Source organism: Wolffia australiana, chromosome 1 (assembly GCF_029677425.1).
Source record: "Wolffia australiana isolate 7733 chromosome 1, ASM2967742v1".
In the NCBI taxonomy this organism is placed as follows: Eukaryota; Viridiplantae; Streptophyta; class Magnoliopsida; order Alismatales; family Araceae; genus Wolffia; species Wolffia australiana.
In genome coordinates, this window is record NC_135835.1 from 24,891,278 (window position 1) to 24,906,762 (window position 15,485).

The 15,485-nt window shown below is 36.2% G+C and overlaps 1 protein-coding gene across 1 annotated transcript; it reads left to right on the forward strand.

Moving 5' to 3' along the window:
- Nucleotides 1-1,158: 1,158 nt before the first annotated feature.
- LOC144712179 (phospholipase A1-Igamma1, chloroplastic-like) lies at nucleotides 1,159-5,106 on the forward strand. Its single transcript, XM_078586381.1, is given in 2 exon segments — nucleotides 1,159-2,876; nucleotides 4,412-5,106. Coding segments are annotated over 2 exon segments (1,569 nt in total). The 5' UTR covers nucleotides 1,159-1,557; the 3' UTR covers nucleotides 4,662-5,106.
- Nucleotides 5,107-15,485: the final 10,379 nt, after the last annotated feature.

Sequence of the window (15,485 nt, forward strand, 5' to 3'; positions counted from 1 at the left end):
TCTATCTATCTATCTCTCTATCTATCTATCTGTCTGCCTATCTATCTATCTATCTATCTATCTATCTATCTATCGATAGATATATCTATCTATGTATCTATATTTTTTTAATGAAATATTTTGTGATGTGAACGTTCAAGTACATTTTTTTAGGTGCCCTTTGGCAAACACCATTTGTATGAGAATTTAGCTCCGGTGAACATGAGACTTGAAGAGCACTGGGGTGTTGACAAGCATTGATGTGATGCATTGTTCTCTCTATCTCGCTCTCTCTCTTTCTCTCAGCCGTTCACTCCTCGGCCCTCGCAATAATATACTGAGGAAACCCACCATTTTCCGGAGCCATGACTTCTCTTGCAGAATATACCAAGGAGTTTTAGAATAGTTTTCTAAACGTAATAAACTATTTGAGGAAGCGAGCTTTTAAATTGGAGTTGATTATCTCAACAGGATTGACCTATATATGTTATAGGTGAATGGTCATTGTCCCTTATCAGCAAGACAGCTGGTAACGATGACGGGCCTTCATAAACCGTGAGACATACTTATCGGTTATCCTTAATTGCTGGAGGTCAAAACTATCGGCGATGCCTGCGTATTTTAAGGGTGGATAACCCTGAGAGATCATATGCAGAGATAGAGAGACAACAATATACTGATTTAGATGGGGACAAAGACACGGAGAGACATAATCAGAGGTAGACTAATAGGGGAGAGAAAGAAAGACAGAGGTACCGAGGGAGATAGATATAGAGGGAGGTAGATTGAGGGAGGGAGGGAGGGAGTGAAAGACATACAGAGACACAGAAAGATGGATTGAAACGAGAGACTAAAACTGATAAACAAAATGAGAGTCACAAAAAGAGATAAACTGAGATGGGACAGAGAAAGAGAGAGACGAGAGAGAGGGAGAGAGAGAGAGAGAGAGAGAGAGAGAGAGAGATAATGAGAGGTAGATAGATGGGGGATAGAAAGAGAGGCAAGAGAACGATAGAGAGAGGAAGAGACAAATAGACCGATACAGAAATGCATGGAATATTAGATTGAGATGGAGAAAGAGACGTAATGAGAGAAAAAAAATGGTGTGAAGAGAGAGGAAGGAGGAAAGAAAAGAGAAAGGAATGAGATAGTGAGATGGAGAGACAGAGAGAGAGAGAGAGAGCAACTAGAGGGAGTGAGATATGAAAGAGAGAATGAGGCTGATAGACATAGAGAAAGAAAGGAGAGCGAGACGGACAAAGAGAGAGAAGAGAGAAGAGAGAAAGAGGGAGAAGGACAGGCCGATGATTCAATCAATGAGAATAACACAAAAAAAAGAGGGAGAGGGACAGACAGACTACTACAGAGACACAATTTGAGATATCTTGAGAGAGAGAGAGAGAGAGAGAGAGAGAGACAGAGAGAGAGAGAGGGGCAGATAGAAACAGCGACAGGGACACAATGAGATAAATCTCGAGATGAAGAGAGAACGTCACCATCTAAACCTATAAAAAATGATATAATACCATGCGCGAAGCGTAGGGCCACAAGAAGGTTGAATACCCAGTGATTATCGTTATGCCTCAAAACCCAAGTCTATCCGTCTTTCTGAACTCTGAGAACGCGAGTTCTTTCTCCATGGCCACCGCCGTGCCTGTTCTCTACACTTCCCCGTCATTCCTCAGCAGGCCCGCTCGTCCTACACCTTTCCCTATCATCTTCTCTAATCACCGACTCCAACTGAGAACATCACCACCGTCTGCGACCCACGTTCCCCTTTCACCTTCGCCATTAGAACCGACTACACCATGGCAGAAGCTCGCGGGAAGCGAAGACTGGGCGGGCCTAACGGACCCCATCGACCCAGCTCTCAGGGCAGAGCTACTTCTCTACGGCGATCTGGCGCAAGGCTGCTACGACTCCTTCGACTTTGACATGTTCTCGCGATACTGCGGCCAGTGCAAGTACGACCGCCACAACCTCTTACAAAGCTTAGGCATGGCGGACAAGGGGTACGAGGTTACGCGATACCTCTACGCAACTATCAACGTCGACCTCCCTCATTTCTGCCGCCGCTCGAAGAGAAACGACGCTTGGAGCACAGATACAAACTGGATCGGCTACGTTGCCGTCTCCGGGGATGAAGCATCGGCGAGGCGAGGCCGCCGAGACATCATCGTCGTCTGGCGAGGCACGATAACCAAGCTGGAGTGGCTGGCGGACCTGAAGGACATCCAACGGCCATTATCTTACGTGGGGATTCCGAGCCCAGATCGAACGGTCAAGGCGCTCGCCGGGTTCCTCGAGGTCTACACGGAGAAGAACCCGGCCGGTCTCTTCTCCAAGTACTCCGCCAGGGAGCAGGCGATGGCGGAGCTTCGCCAGCTGGTGGCGCTCTACGCGGAGGAGAGAGGGGACATAATGAAAAAGAGTTAGCCGAGGGGACATAATAAAATCATCTCCTTGGCCGGACATAGTCTGGGAAGCGCGCTCGCTACTCTCAGCGCCTACGACTTAGCCGAGCTCGTGATAAACACAATCTCGCGCCAAAGAGGAAAACCAATGAAGAAGGCGATACCCGTTTGCGTTTACTCCTTTGGCGGACCCAGAGTAGGGAACGAGCGCTTCAAGGAGAGGTTCGAGAAGGGTCTTGGCGTTAAGTCTATTCGCGTGGTGAACGTCCACGACTTAGTCCCAAAAGTGCCGGGTATTGTGTTCAACGAGAAAATACCAGAGATTCTGCGCCGCATCGGTGCTGCTAGCGCGTGGAGTTACGCCCATGTTGGCGTTGAACTTGCACTTGATCATCACAGCTCGCCCTTCTTGAAGAGCGACCCCGAGGGCCTTGACGTCGCTTGCTATCATAACCTCGAGGCATACCTGCATCTCCTCGACGGGTGAGATGTTTCTTTTTTTTTCGAGGATGAAAAGTTAACTCTATATCTATCTGTCTATCGATCTATCTGTCTATCTATCTATCTATCTATCTCTCGCTCTTACTCTATCTCTCTCTCTCAATATATCAATCTATCTCTCTCTCTCTCAATATATCTCTCTATCTCTTTCTCTCAATATATCTCTCTATCTCTCTCTCAATATATCTCTCTATCTCTCTCTCTCAATATATCTCTCTATCTCTCTCTCTTAATATATCGGTCTATCTCTCTCTCCCAATATATCAGTCTATCTCTCTATCTCTCTCTCAATATATCTCTCTATCTCTCTCTCAATATATCTCTCTATCTCTCTCTCTCTCAATATATCAGTCTATCTCTCTCTCCTAATATATCAGTCTATCTCTCTCTCAATATATATATCTCTCTCAATATATCAGTCTATCTCTCTCTCCCAATATATCAGTCTATCTCTCTCTCTCAATATATCTCTCTATCTCTCTCTCAATATATCTCTCTATCTCTCTCTCAATATATCTCTCTATCTCTCTCAACATCTCTCTCTATCTCTCTCTCAATATATCTCTCTATCTCTCTCAACATCTCTCTCTATCTCTCTCTCAATATATCTCTCTATCTCTCTCTCAATATATCTCTCTATCTCTCTCTCAATAAATCTCTCTATCTCTCTCTCTTAATATATCAGTCTATTTCTCTCTCCCAATATATCAGTCTATCTCTCTATCTCTCTCTCGCAATATATCTCTCTATCTCTCTCTCTCAATCTATCAGTCTATCTCTCTCTCCCAATATATCAGTCTATCTCTCTATCTCTCTCCCAATATATCAGTCTATCTCTCTCTCTCAATATATTCTCTATCTCTCTCTCAATATATCTCTCTATCTCTCTCTCAATATATCTCTCTATCTCTCTCTCAATATATCTTTCTATCTCTTTCTCTCTCTCTCTCCAGATCTCTCTCTCAATATATCTTTCTATCTCTTTCTCTCTCTCCATGTCTCTCTATCTCTTTCTCTCCCTCTAGATCTTTCTATCTCTCTCTCAATATATCTTCTATCTCTTTCTCTCTCTCTAGATCTCTCTATCTACCTCTCAATATATCTTTCTATCTCTTTATCTCTCAAGATCTATCTATCTCTCTATCTCTGTCTCAAGATATCTTTTTATCTCTATCTCTCTCTAGATCTCTTTTTAGCTCTATCTCTCTCTGGATCTCTTTTTATCTCTATCTCTCTCTAGATCTCTTTTTATTTCTATCTCTCTCTATCTCTCTAGATCTCTTTTTATCTCTATCGCTCTCTAGATCTCTCTGTCTCTCTATATATGTCTCTATCTCTCTCTAGATCTCTCTATCTCACTCTAGATCTCTCTATCTCTCTTTCTCTAAATCTCTCTATCTCTCTCTCTAGATCTCTCTATCTCAAAATCTCTCTCGATCTCTCTATCTCTGTCCCTCTATCGCTAGCTCTTTAAAGCTATGGGTTTTTGGTCGACCCTTTCTTCTCGTGGGTTTCAGGTATGAAGGCAAAGGAGAAGCGTTTGAGTTGGTCAGCGGGCGAGATCTGGCGCTGCTGAACAAGTCCTCTGACTTCCTCAAGGACGAGTACATGGTGCCCCCCAACTGGAGGCAGGATGCGAATTGTGGGTTAGTCCGTGCAGAAAATGGGCATTGGATACGGCCGGAGCGCACCTGGGAAGATGATATTCCGCAAGACATGGATGATATTCGTCGTGAGATCGGTATCATAGACGAGGGTGAAGCATGAGGTGTAGGCGGAGCAGCAGAGAGATGTTTGTGCCGAGTTCTTGGTCATAGAGACGGGTGCTGATTGATTTCGTCGCATAAGTTCTTTATTTTTCTCCATAATAGGGTGTTGGAATGTGTCAGACAGCTGTTAGTTTGTTAATCTTGAGCCAGTTAGGGAGTTATTTTCTGAACAAGTAAAGAAATAAAAAGTCAGCATGGTATAAGGAGATGTGGAGGGAGGAGCTGATTTTGAGGAGCAAAAGACTGGTGTCCTTGAAGAACACCCACATGGACAGTGTGTGGTCAGGGTTTGTTTAAGTCCATAGTTATGAAGGAGTGCATATAAATATGTATGAATTTCATTGGTGTAGTATGCTGTTTGCATCAACTGGTTCCTTCCTCTCTCAAAGTATTCTTTCTTCTTGTTTCTCTGTGTGATATCAAGAGATTGAGAACTTAAATCTTGTTTCTCTGTGTGAGATCAAGAGAGTGAAAACTTAAATCTTTTTTCTCTGCGTGAGATCAAGAGAGTGAGAACTTAAATCTTTTATCTCTGTGTGTGATCAAGAGATTGAGTGCATGTGCTTCCCTTCTCTATGTGAGTTGCTGAAGTGAGAGAGCTAGGTTCCAACAACAGCCGAGCTTGGTGTTATGGGATTGAAAATAGGATAGTGTGTATTCTGTAGGATCGTGGCTCCTTTTTGGGATCTTGAGGGCTACTAGGGACTGAGTCTTGTGGAAAGGCCGTGTTTCCTCTTGTTTTTCTTTTAAGTCATTAGAGATTTCTTCGAAGGTTCTTTGGACAAGGAGTTTCTTTCTCTTTCTACTGGTCGAAAGGGTCTTCTATTGACGTTGATGACTTGGAGATGCAATGAGGCTGATGACCAGTGTTTTTTTTTGTCTACAGAGGAGTAAACATGGGCTCGGTTTCACATTAATCTGGGAGTAACGCTAGGTCCCTTTCAGAACCATGGGGTGAATAAAAAAATACTACTATTTGCTCGAATAATGATTTTGCTAGCTCGAGAAGCGGGAAATGCTCAATATAATAGGGACTTAAAGGATCGCCCGCCATCATTCTAAGTCTAGGTTCTACTGATTCTTGTAAACTAGTTCCTCTAAATGCTTCACAAGTCAGTTATCCTTGTTCATGGCCGAAGGAATCTCAATTTAATACTTTCTGGAATTTTATCTTTATCTGCTGCCATGCATTTCGACTTGTAATCCCAAGTTCATTCAAACACTGTCATAGGCGATTGGAGACCTGTTGAAGCGATTGACTAGAAAATTTTGAAAGATGAGAAGTTTTAATGTCAACCTGCCAATGAAAGTCAAATGTTTTCCTTTGGTTTCTCTATCTGTCCATCTGTCTGGTCCCCTATACGCCCATCTATCAGCTGATTTATCTGTATAGCTTTAGTCTATCTGTCTATCTATCTATCTAATATAACAATCGATATATCACCCATTAGATTCTTGCATTCAATCTTTTGGAAAGTTTGAGTATCGTGTTTTTCATCACTTGGTTTTGACTGCAATTTCGATGGATGTATGGTAGTCGCTGCCTATGCTTTAAAAATGAACTCTATTTGCGATCATCCTCTTTCGGTGATTATAAGTTTTGCATTAGTTGCTGCACTTGATTTTGACTTGTTAATCGATCGATGGGTAAACATAAGAAGAAAGTGTTTTATTACAATTATTCATTACAATATGGATCTGTGAGATTACTGGAAGGAAATCTATATGTTTTACTAAGACTATGGTTGTAAAAACAGTAGAAAAAATTAACATTATTTATGGATAAACTGTAGGCCATTATACACGAATGGCTTTACTTTTGAATTAATAAAATTTTATTCATTAACTGAATCAATAAGAGTGTTTGAACTCGTTAATTGACCTATGACCTTCAGCATTAATGGGCTTTATCATGTGAGATTTTCTATTAGGATCACTGCAAGAACAATATATCAATGGTGTGAGATTTAATAATCACTTTCATGATCAGAGATGATCTATTTATTTTATATCCAAGGACATACGGTCGAGGGTGATTAAATTATGTGGTCCAAGGATTTGTGAGACAATGGGTGAATTATGATAAGATCATATTGTCGTGATTACTTGTGATTCATAGGATTTGTTTAATTTTAGACATGTATATTTATCATTATGATTCATAGGGTATCAAAGACAGATGTTTAAATATCCTGCTAAAATAGAACTATTTACTCCTTGTATGATTTGGATGGCTTATCCTGTAACCATTTGTGTCCAGAGTGGGTGCTCCTATGGGAAAGAGTTCATGAATATATTCATATGTCTCCCTAGATTTTTAAAATTAACAATTAACCAGTTCAATTCATATCATGGTTAAGTGGTTTCAATTGACCATACATCAAGGGAACCTTTTGGATGGAAGGTAGTGCTCTGACTATGACATAGGATCCCCATATGTAAGATTCTAAACAATATTATATTTTATGCGGCAACAATTTCACAAAGATGATAGTGTTTAAAGAGGGATTCTCCTGCCTTGGGATATCATTAGAAAGACACAAGGCAGACCAATGTAAAGAATTCATTGACAAACCAGTAGAATTATCACAAAATAATTTTTTCGGATAATTTCCAAATGAATAAGTTCTAATTTGGATGAACAACTAGGGTTTCACAGTTAACTTTTCCCTAATATATTTTCGTAGTGTCATATGTAAGAGGCATTGATTGTAGACAGCTTGCATGAATGGATTAATTCCACAGTTACTTATGGTGTAAGAGTTTAAACCAAAAACTATATTAAATGTAAAACACCCAAAAGTCCTAAGGAAGACACACTGGTTTAAATTTTGATTTAGGTGGTCCTTTCTCTGATTTCTCATTGATAAGTCTCCCCTCATCTGATTGAAGTGGGTATAACATCCATGGGGTTCTCTGGTGACATTGATCAAGAGGGCAAGGAGATCTGGTATTGTGACATGAGGCACCTGTCTAGTTGGAGATTAATTGTTCAAGAAAATGGTAGTTGATTTGACTCTTGTAAGATGATTAGATCACCAATGTATTTTGTTTTTAGTTCTAAAGGGATTATTATACGTGTATCTAGTCTACTTCATGAATCTCAATTCGGATTATTGATAATGGCAAAGCCCAATAAAGACCCCTTGTGTATTCAATCAATACTTTTCATGTATTTACTTTACATGGTATCATAGTCCTGGGTTTCCAAGGCTTCTGTATTCTCTTCATAAGGCTACCAATCTTTTAGGCCCTATTCTTAGCATCACCAGGGCTCCACCTTATTGCTATCACTGAATATTTGGTGGTTTCCCATTATATGCACATGCCTTCCAAATCATAGTGCAGAGATATCTATAATGTGTAATCCCTTTTACATGGTGTTTTTTTCAGTGTCACATCTTGAGGTGGTTCTAAAATTATTTTTCATAAATGAATATTTTTTATGCATAGCATCTGCCCAAGGAATCAATGATGAAGGCAAACTACGGTGTTAATTTGTGTCATAATTAATTTTCCCAAATCAAATTAAATTCATAATTGTAGAAAACTCACTCAAATGTATAGTAGGAGCAAGGTCATCTCCACAGGGACTGGCCTAAAGAATTGAATTTAATGGTTGTTTTATAAGTTAAGCAATGAAATGTAGAGTTGAGATAGTGGCAAGATAATATCACTTATCACCGCTTATGATTAATATTTTTTATTGATATTCAACATAGGTTTAGAATGAAGGATGATATTAAGATAGGCCATGGAAGAGGTATATCAGATCAGTAAGATAGAGAGAAAAATAATATATTATTCTTAATAGAATCTATGAAGGTTATTTCTTTATTTAATAGTAAGGTGTATATAAGATAGGAGGTAGATATAGTAATGATGGATATTAAAATTAAGTTACAAGGTGAATAAAATTTTACTTAATAAGATGTGAGAAATTAACTAATAGGAGTTTTTATTTTAATAAGAGGTAAGGAGAAGAATTACGACAAGGGAGCAGAATTATGGTAGGTATGGATAAGAAGGGATGATAAATTGATATATAGATTAATGGAGGACAAATATATGTGCATTTATGTATGCACATATATTTCTCCTCCATTAATATAAATATATACATGCACATATATATTTATGCACTTATATTTCTCCTCCATTAATCCATATTATTCATATGTGTGTGTGTTTGTTTGTGTGTTTGTGCGCTTAAAATTTTAAGAGTTACAGAGATAGAGTTGGAATTAAACAGATAAGGTAAGAACACTTTTTGTTATTGAACTTTAAAATAATTTGAGGGTTTTGGTCGAAAGAGGGAAAGTAAAAAAGGATAGAAGGACTGATCGGAGTAATTAAGAGTAAATATTTATAATGGCATAAGGTTAATAAGTAAATTATAATAATATAATATGGGTATTTTTAAGAGGTATTTATATATATATATAATAGTTAAGAGGTATTTTTATATATTTTTTATGAGAGAAAAGAGAGAGAAAAATATTTAAAACCAGATCAAATTATATGAGTCTGAAAAATGTTCGCGAAAATGCTTCAATGATTGCACAATCAAAATCGGTAACATTCTTGGCTCCTACTGCAATCGACTGTGATCTAAAGATCAAATGCTGAAGATGGGACAACTGGGATAATGATCAAAGGAATTCTGAGCTCACAGAATGCCCTGATTTAAATATCCGCAATGGGGGTGCCGTCCATCATTCCCCTCACTTCAGTGCACGTTGCTTGCTCTTCCCTCCATCCTAGCACGATTCTATGATGCTCTGAGTTCTTATTGGTCTTCTCGAAAGGCCTTCAAGTTAGTTGAGGAGTCTCGCAACCCCTCTTCCAGCTCATAGGTTCCTTTCAAGAGTCCTCAACAACTACCTGATTCCTATGATGAAGATAGGTAAATTTACCCACAGAAACACATGTTAAAGGGTCCAGAGAAGTTTTCTCGACCCTTCCACATAACAGATCTAATCCAATGGCTCTCCAGGAGCCATGGGATCAGTCCGTGATCACCCCCATCACTGGCCTCCACTGGCCAGTCGACGGGGACAATGGTCAGGGGTGGAAAAGAACGTCTTTACCCCAATCATTGAATCCCCATATGAATGTGTCAATGGTTGAGATTAAATCACAATTTTGGACCCATTCGTTAATGGTACACCCGTCTTTGACTCAGAAAAATTTCATTGTCTGATCTTTTTTAAGAAGATCAAATGGCTGAGATTATATCCACTCACTTAAAGTAGCCTAAAATGACACGTGCTTCGGGCAGGGTTGGTGTGAAGGCTGATCATAATTCCTTTTTAATTTTTTAAATGTCACAGCTCATTGGGTCATTCTCCCCATTGTTGCTTCTTAGCTTGGCCTAGCGCGTAGCTGAAAAAACTGATGAGCGTTTATCCCATATCAAAAACATTGAAAAGCATGGTCTCTATATAAATACTGTGGAAATCAATATTGGATAAAAACATCTTTTCCTTTGGTGTGTGTGGACAGGCTAGACAATGATGATCCTGCGTGAGCTCCTTGGGGGCTCCCTGTGACAATGGTGGGCTCTGAGCCTCCTTGTGCTTGCCCAAAGCACTTACCGGCTGTAGGCAGACATGAGCATTGCTGCACTCACCCACCTACGGCTAAAGTGCTTTGCTGGTGGTGCCTGGCTGTTCTTAAACTCTTTTTACATTCTGTCTTTATTTATTTCATCAATTTTGACTTCCTCCCTGTAATGTTTTAGGCACATGTTTTTGAAGAAATGATTGGACATGTAAATTATGTAAAAATTTTATTTAATAATTTCACTTTTACCAAGCTTTATATTTAATAGATGAAATGAGAATCCATATAATAAATGAATATCATACACATAAAATGATACCAACATGGCCTTCAAATACTTATAATTTTATGCCTCATTTAGGGTTCATCAATCATACATGCAAGATTGTTGAACTTTGTTTATATCATACTCCTACTTTATTTTATTTATGCTAATGTGTATCAGGATGATAACAAGGCTTTGAGATAAAAGGTTTGAAGACAATCTAATATTAAATAGTGATACTATAAATTAAAACTAATAAAACATATATTATTCCATAACCAAATGCATATTTATTAGCCTATATTTAACTTAAAATATGGGTCTATAAGGTAGGTTACATTTAGATTCTTTTCTTGGGCTTTTATTTAGAAAAAATTCCTATAGTTCAAGTCAATATGGGGGTTTCATTAGATCAATTTAATATATAAGGTGCATTTAGATAGGTTTCATTAATTAGTAAAACTTAGTAGGTTGATAAGGTCACAAAAGTGGTCATCTATCTCCATTTTTCAAGATGATAAGATCACTAAATTGACGGGCCAGATGGGTTGATTGGCTAGTCATTTGTATTTAAAAAAATTAGATTTCTGCAAGAGTTACCTTATTTTATGCTCTTAGTCCCCTCCTTCTAAGGTCCTCTAGGCAACATGGCATTCTCTGACAACATGAAATACTTGTGATGGTTTACAAAAACCAATCGACTCACTTAGTTCAACATTGCCACAATATTGCTCTATGGAAACAAGTCGACCCAGTTTTATTTTACTGGAGGGTATTGACCTTTATAACACATTATTTCAAATTGGCATGGCCCCACTGATTGATTTTTTTATCAGAGAATGAGTAAGCTTCATGCTCGCACAAGGAGGGAATTTTCACTAGCCAACTCCCTTCATTACTTCGTAACTAACATAAACCTCCAAACCAAAATTCATGAGTTTCATGTGAAGAACGAAGAATGATTTTGAATGCTAAAAGCAGAAATCTTGGATTTTAAAGTTGGTAAAGAGCCACAAAACATCAAAACCTACGCAATATTCATAACATAGTTAATGAATTTAAATACAAATCTGACTTGAAAACTAACTCTGTCAACATAATACACATATGTTCCATCGCATAGGTCAACTATTCCCAACAAGCTCTTTTTATTTACCCTTAAACTCTGAAGAAGATGGTCTGGATGGTTCAATTGGAATGCACATACTTCTAAAATCAACTCTTTTTCATTATTTACAATATATTAATTGATGTTGTCTTCCATTCAGTATCCCCACGCTCTAAAGTTAGGCCATCACTTAGGTACAAGTGATCCATTCACTATAACAAATAAATACACAAGCTTGATTTCTTATTAAGAAAATGGAACCGGTGTTCAAAAATTTTTTTGAATTGGGTACGATGAATGTGCAGCCATCCGACATAGATTTTGGAAAGAGGAGACAATGCTGGTATAATGATTGAATGCAAAATGCAATGTAATCCAGTGGCAAAAAATAGGACAGAATTTACATCCAATGGCATATACTAGGACATTAGTTTATTAGTTGATATTGATATAGATGAGGCCTTATTGGCATAAAATATTGATAGGGGTATAAAATATTGTTATAAAATATTGGCATAAAATATTGTTATGTATCTAGTCAATACATAACATATGATAAGGCTTTACCTATTATATTGGTAAAGCCTTTACCTGTTATATGGGTGCATGTAACATATGTTAGGTACCTAATAATGCTTTACCTATTATATTGGTGCATGACCCAAATTTCCTAACTTCGATACTGCTAAATGAATTATGAAACAAAAAAATTTGTACTTACAATATCATATCATAAATGATTAATATAATTCCAAAGTTATCCAACCTTTATTCTCAATAAACCTGTCATCACAGATTTTGGGATCATATGAACTGTATCTTGACTACAGTACAAAAATATTGAAAATGCTCCACATATTTCCTCTTATTTTAGATAATTTTACTTTTAATAATTGGTATTTATTGAAACTATCCTCTTTTTTCTTGTACTATGTATACAAATATTTGAAGAATTTTACGTATACAATCATTTATTTGCTTAGTGTTTGGTTCAATTTAATTCAGAACTTTAAAATTCCTAATTTTTGTATTAATCAAAATTTATTCCCTATTGAATTAAATTTATTATAATATCAATGTATCTTTTATAAACTAATATTTTTAATTAATATATTTTATTTCCCCATTAAAACTTTGGGCTTTTGGAAATATTTTGATTTTTTTATCTTTCTGTCATTTCACTTGTTGCTTCCATAATTTTCACATTTATTCAAAAAATGTTGAAAATATTAGACAGTATATTAGCATATTTGATCATATTTAATCATCATTAGCATTATCAAGCCAGCCCAAAATTCAGAAAATGGAATCGTTGATAGATGAATACTTTATAATTAAATTCTTTGACAAGAAACACAAGAAATATGTCTTCATTTTTCAGTAATCTCCTCAGAATATTTTATTTTGGATTAAAATGAATCACAGGTTTTTTTTATTCCCAATAAGATTAATACAGTCTTATCAAAGTCTCTCCCAATGGAAAGTATCCCAAAATTTTGTTCTCACATAACCTTAACTAGTCTTGCTGCCAATAATAATATAATGCTATTGTCTATGTCTATTTAGGAAGATCCCATTATGGGTAGATAAAAATGGGATTATGCTTACATGGAGGAGATGTATTAATATATATATATTTATTTTTAAAAGGGGATGACTATCTAAAAGGGTCTATGGACCGAAAAATGGATAACATAATATGTTAATATTCTGTATACAATAAAACATTTAAAGACTAAAAAATTTTGTGAAACAAATCCATCAGTTTAAAAAATCATAAATACTGGTACATTAAATAATGGACAAGTCATCAAACTAGAATGTCCGGATTTGGGTGAGGCATCACCAGGCTTTGGATTTATGATGGTGTAGCCCTAGATGACATTGTCGGGATGCATCCATGAGGCGGGGTTCCCAAATGGAACCACCATTCCCCCTCCCCAAAGCCTTTACATCTGGGTGATGCATTTCTATTGAGGTATTTCACCCGAGCATAGACTCCTGTTATGATGATTATACAAGTCATTTTCTAAGTCCAAACTTCAACAGTAAAAAATATTCAAAAAATTATATCCTAAATGAAACATGAATTCTTATTCATAAAACCCTAAGACATTGTTGGATCAAGAAATAAATCGTTCTAATGTTGATATAATAAGTTATTATCTAGCACCCTTATGAATATGAAGACACTTGACTTTTAAAAGTGAGTTCACCACACCACTTTTAATATCGCGAAATATTGATATGTAGTTGAATTTTTAACTATTGTTAGTTCATGTATCTATGAGCTCCTTTCACTAGTTAAATGAGATTTTCAATTCTCATATGTATGAATTAATCCATTTTAATGCAGCATTTGTATATTTATATAGGATATAATATATATAGATATATATTTAATTTTTTATTTAAATTTCAATGAAGGAAATCATCTCAACTTCATCATTTAATTTAGTTGCATTGTAAAAGGATAAATTTTAGTATTTAGTATATTCGATTCCACTATTTGTTAAACTTTTTAAAGGTTATTTAAAGTTATTTTATAGGAATTAAATAGTCAAGATCGCGTGAGTTGTTTTGGTATGCACTCACTTCTGTGTCAACGTTGAATGAATGATATGGCTAAATTTTATCCAAAAAGTTGAAAGATCCATTATAAAATTGGTAATCTACCTGATTCGAAATAAAATCACAGTCAAATATTGACCATTTTTATTTTAGTGACGTTTTTCGCAGTTGTTTGACATAAACAAGTACATCATCCTTTATTATTGCTCATATTTCTTTTTTCCTTCTAATTCAATTTTTCTTGCCTACCAAAGGGCCTCATTTGCAATATTCTTGCTAAAGATTCTTACCCATGACAGGATATAAAAGAATTTAGTCTGATTAACAAAAAATAAACTATTACTAAATAAACTTTGATTCCCAAGGACCTATTATGATACATTTTGGTAAATAAGCAGAAGAGATCCAGAAACAAAGTCATAGAAATATATTTCATTAATCCATCTTTCATTTTTTCTTAAAATCTCTGTTAGATAGACTAACCTTTAGATGAATCATATTATAATAAGAAAAAAAATAATAGAAAAAAAATAAGGGCATGTGAGCCTTTTAAAGATACCCATTTCCCTCTGAGAAAATAAGACACTAGGAACAGAATTATCTAATACCATTGAGGAAATTTTAACAGGGTTAATTCCAAGGAATCCAAAAAAACTAGGAGAGTAATTAAGTAAATTTTTACAAGGTTATTTTTTATTTCCAAATTATTTATGTAGGCATTAATTCCTAGGGTCAGATGCCAAGACCTAAAAGACAAATAATAAATATTAATGATACAAAAAAGAAGCATATGTTGTGAATATATGTATTAAAATATTTATTTAATTTAACTTTTTTTCTGATATATTAAATTGTCATATAAATATTGATGTTTGGTTTAGTCTAAATTATCTGAAAAGTGTAGAAGATATTTAAATAATCTGACTTTTGGATTAAGTTTAGTGAGAGAAATAGACCAAAGTGAGAGAATATACTCTGAAGAGGTATACAACTTTTATAATGAGGGTGAGGTTCAAGTGAAAAGAGGGTACAAGGATTGGATAAGGTGTTTCCCTAAACCTACAAAAAAATAAATACCTGGTCCATTATATCATCTCTTTTGTCATTCTACAGGGGGATCTAGGAATTTTTACACAATATTAACTTAATAGCAGTAGACTTATATGCCTGTCTATTAATTACAGAAATTTATTATCTACCTTTCCTCTTTGGTTTTCCACAGTCCGTCAGATTCTAGCCAATAACCTTTTCAGTATTCTGCCATTGCTTGTCACATAAAAATGATGTGAATTATTCAGATTGGTTAGTGCCAT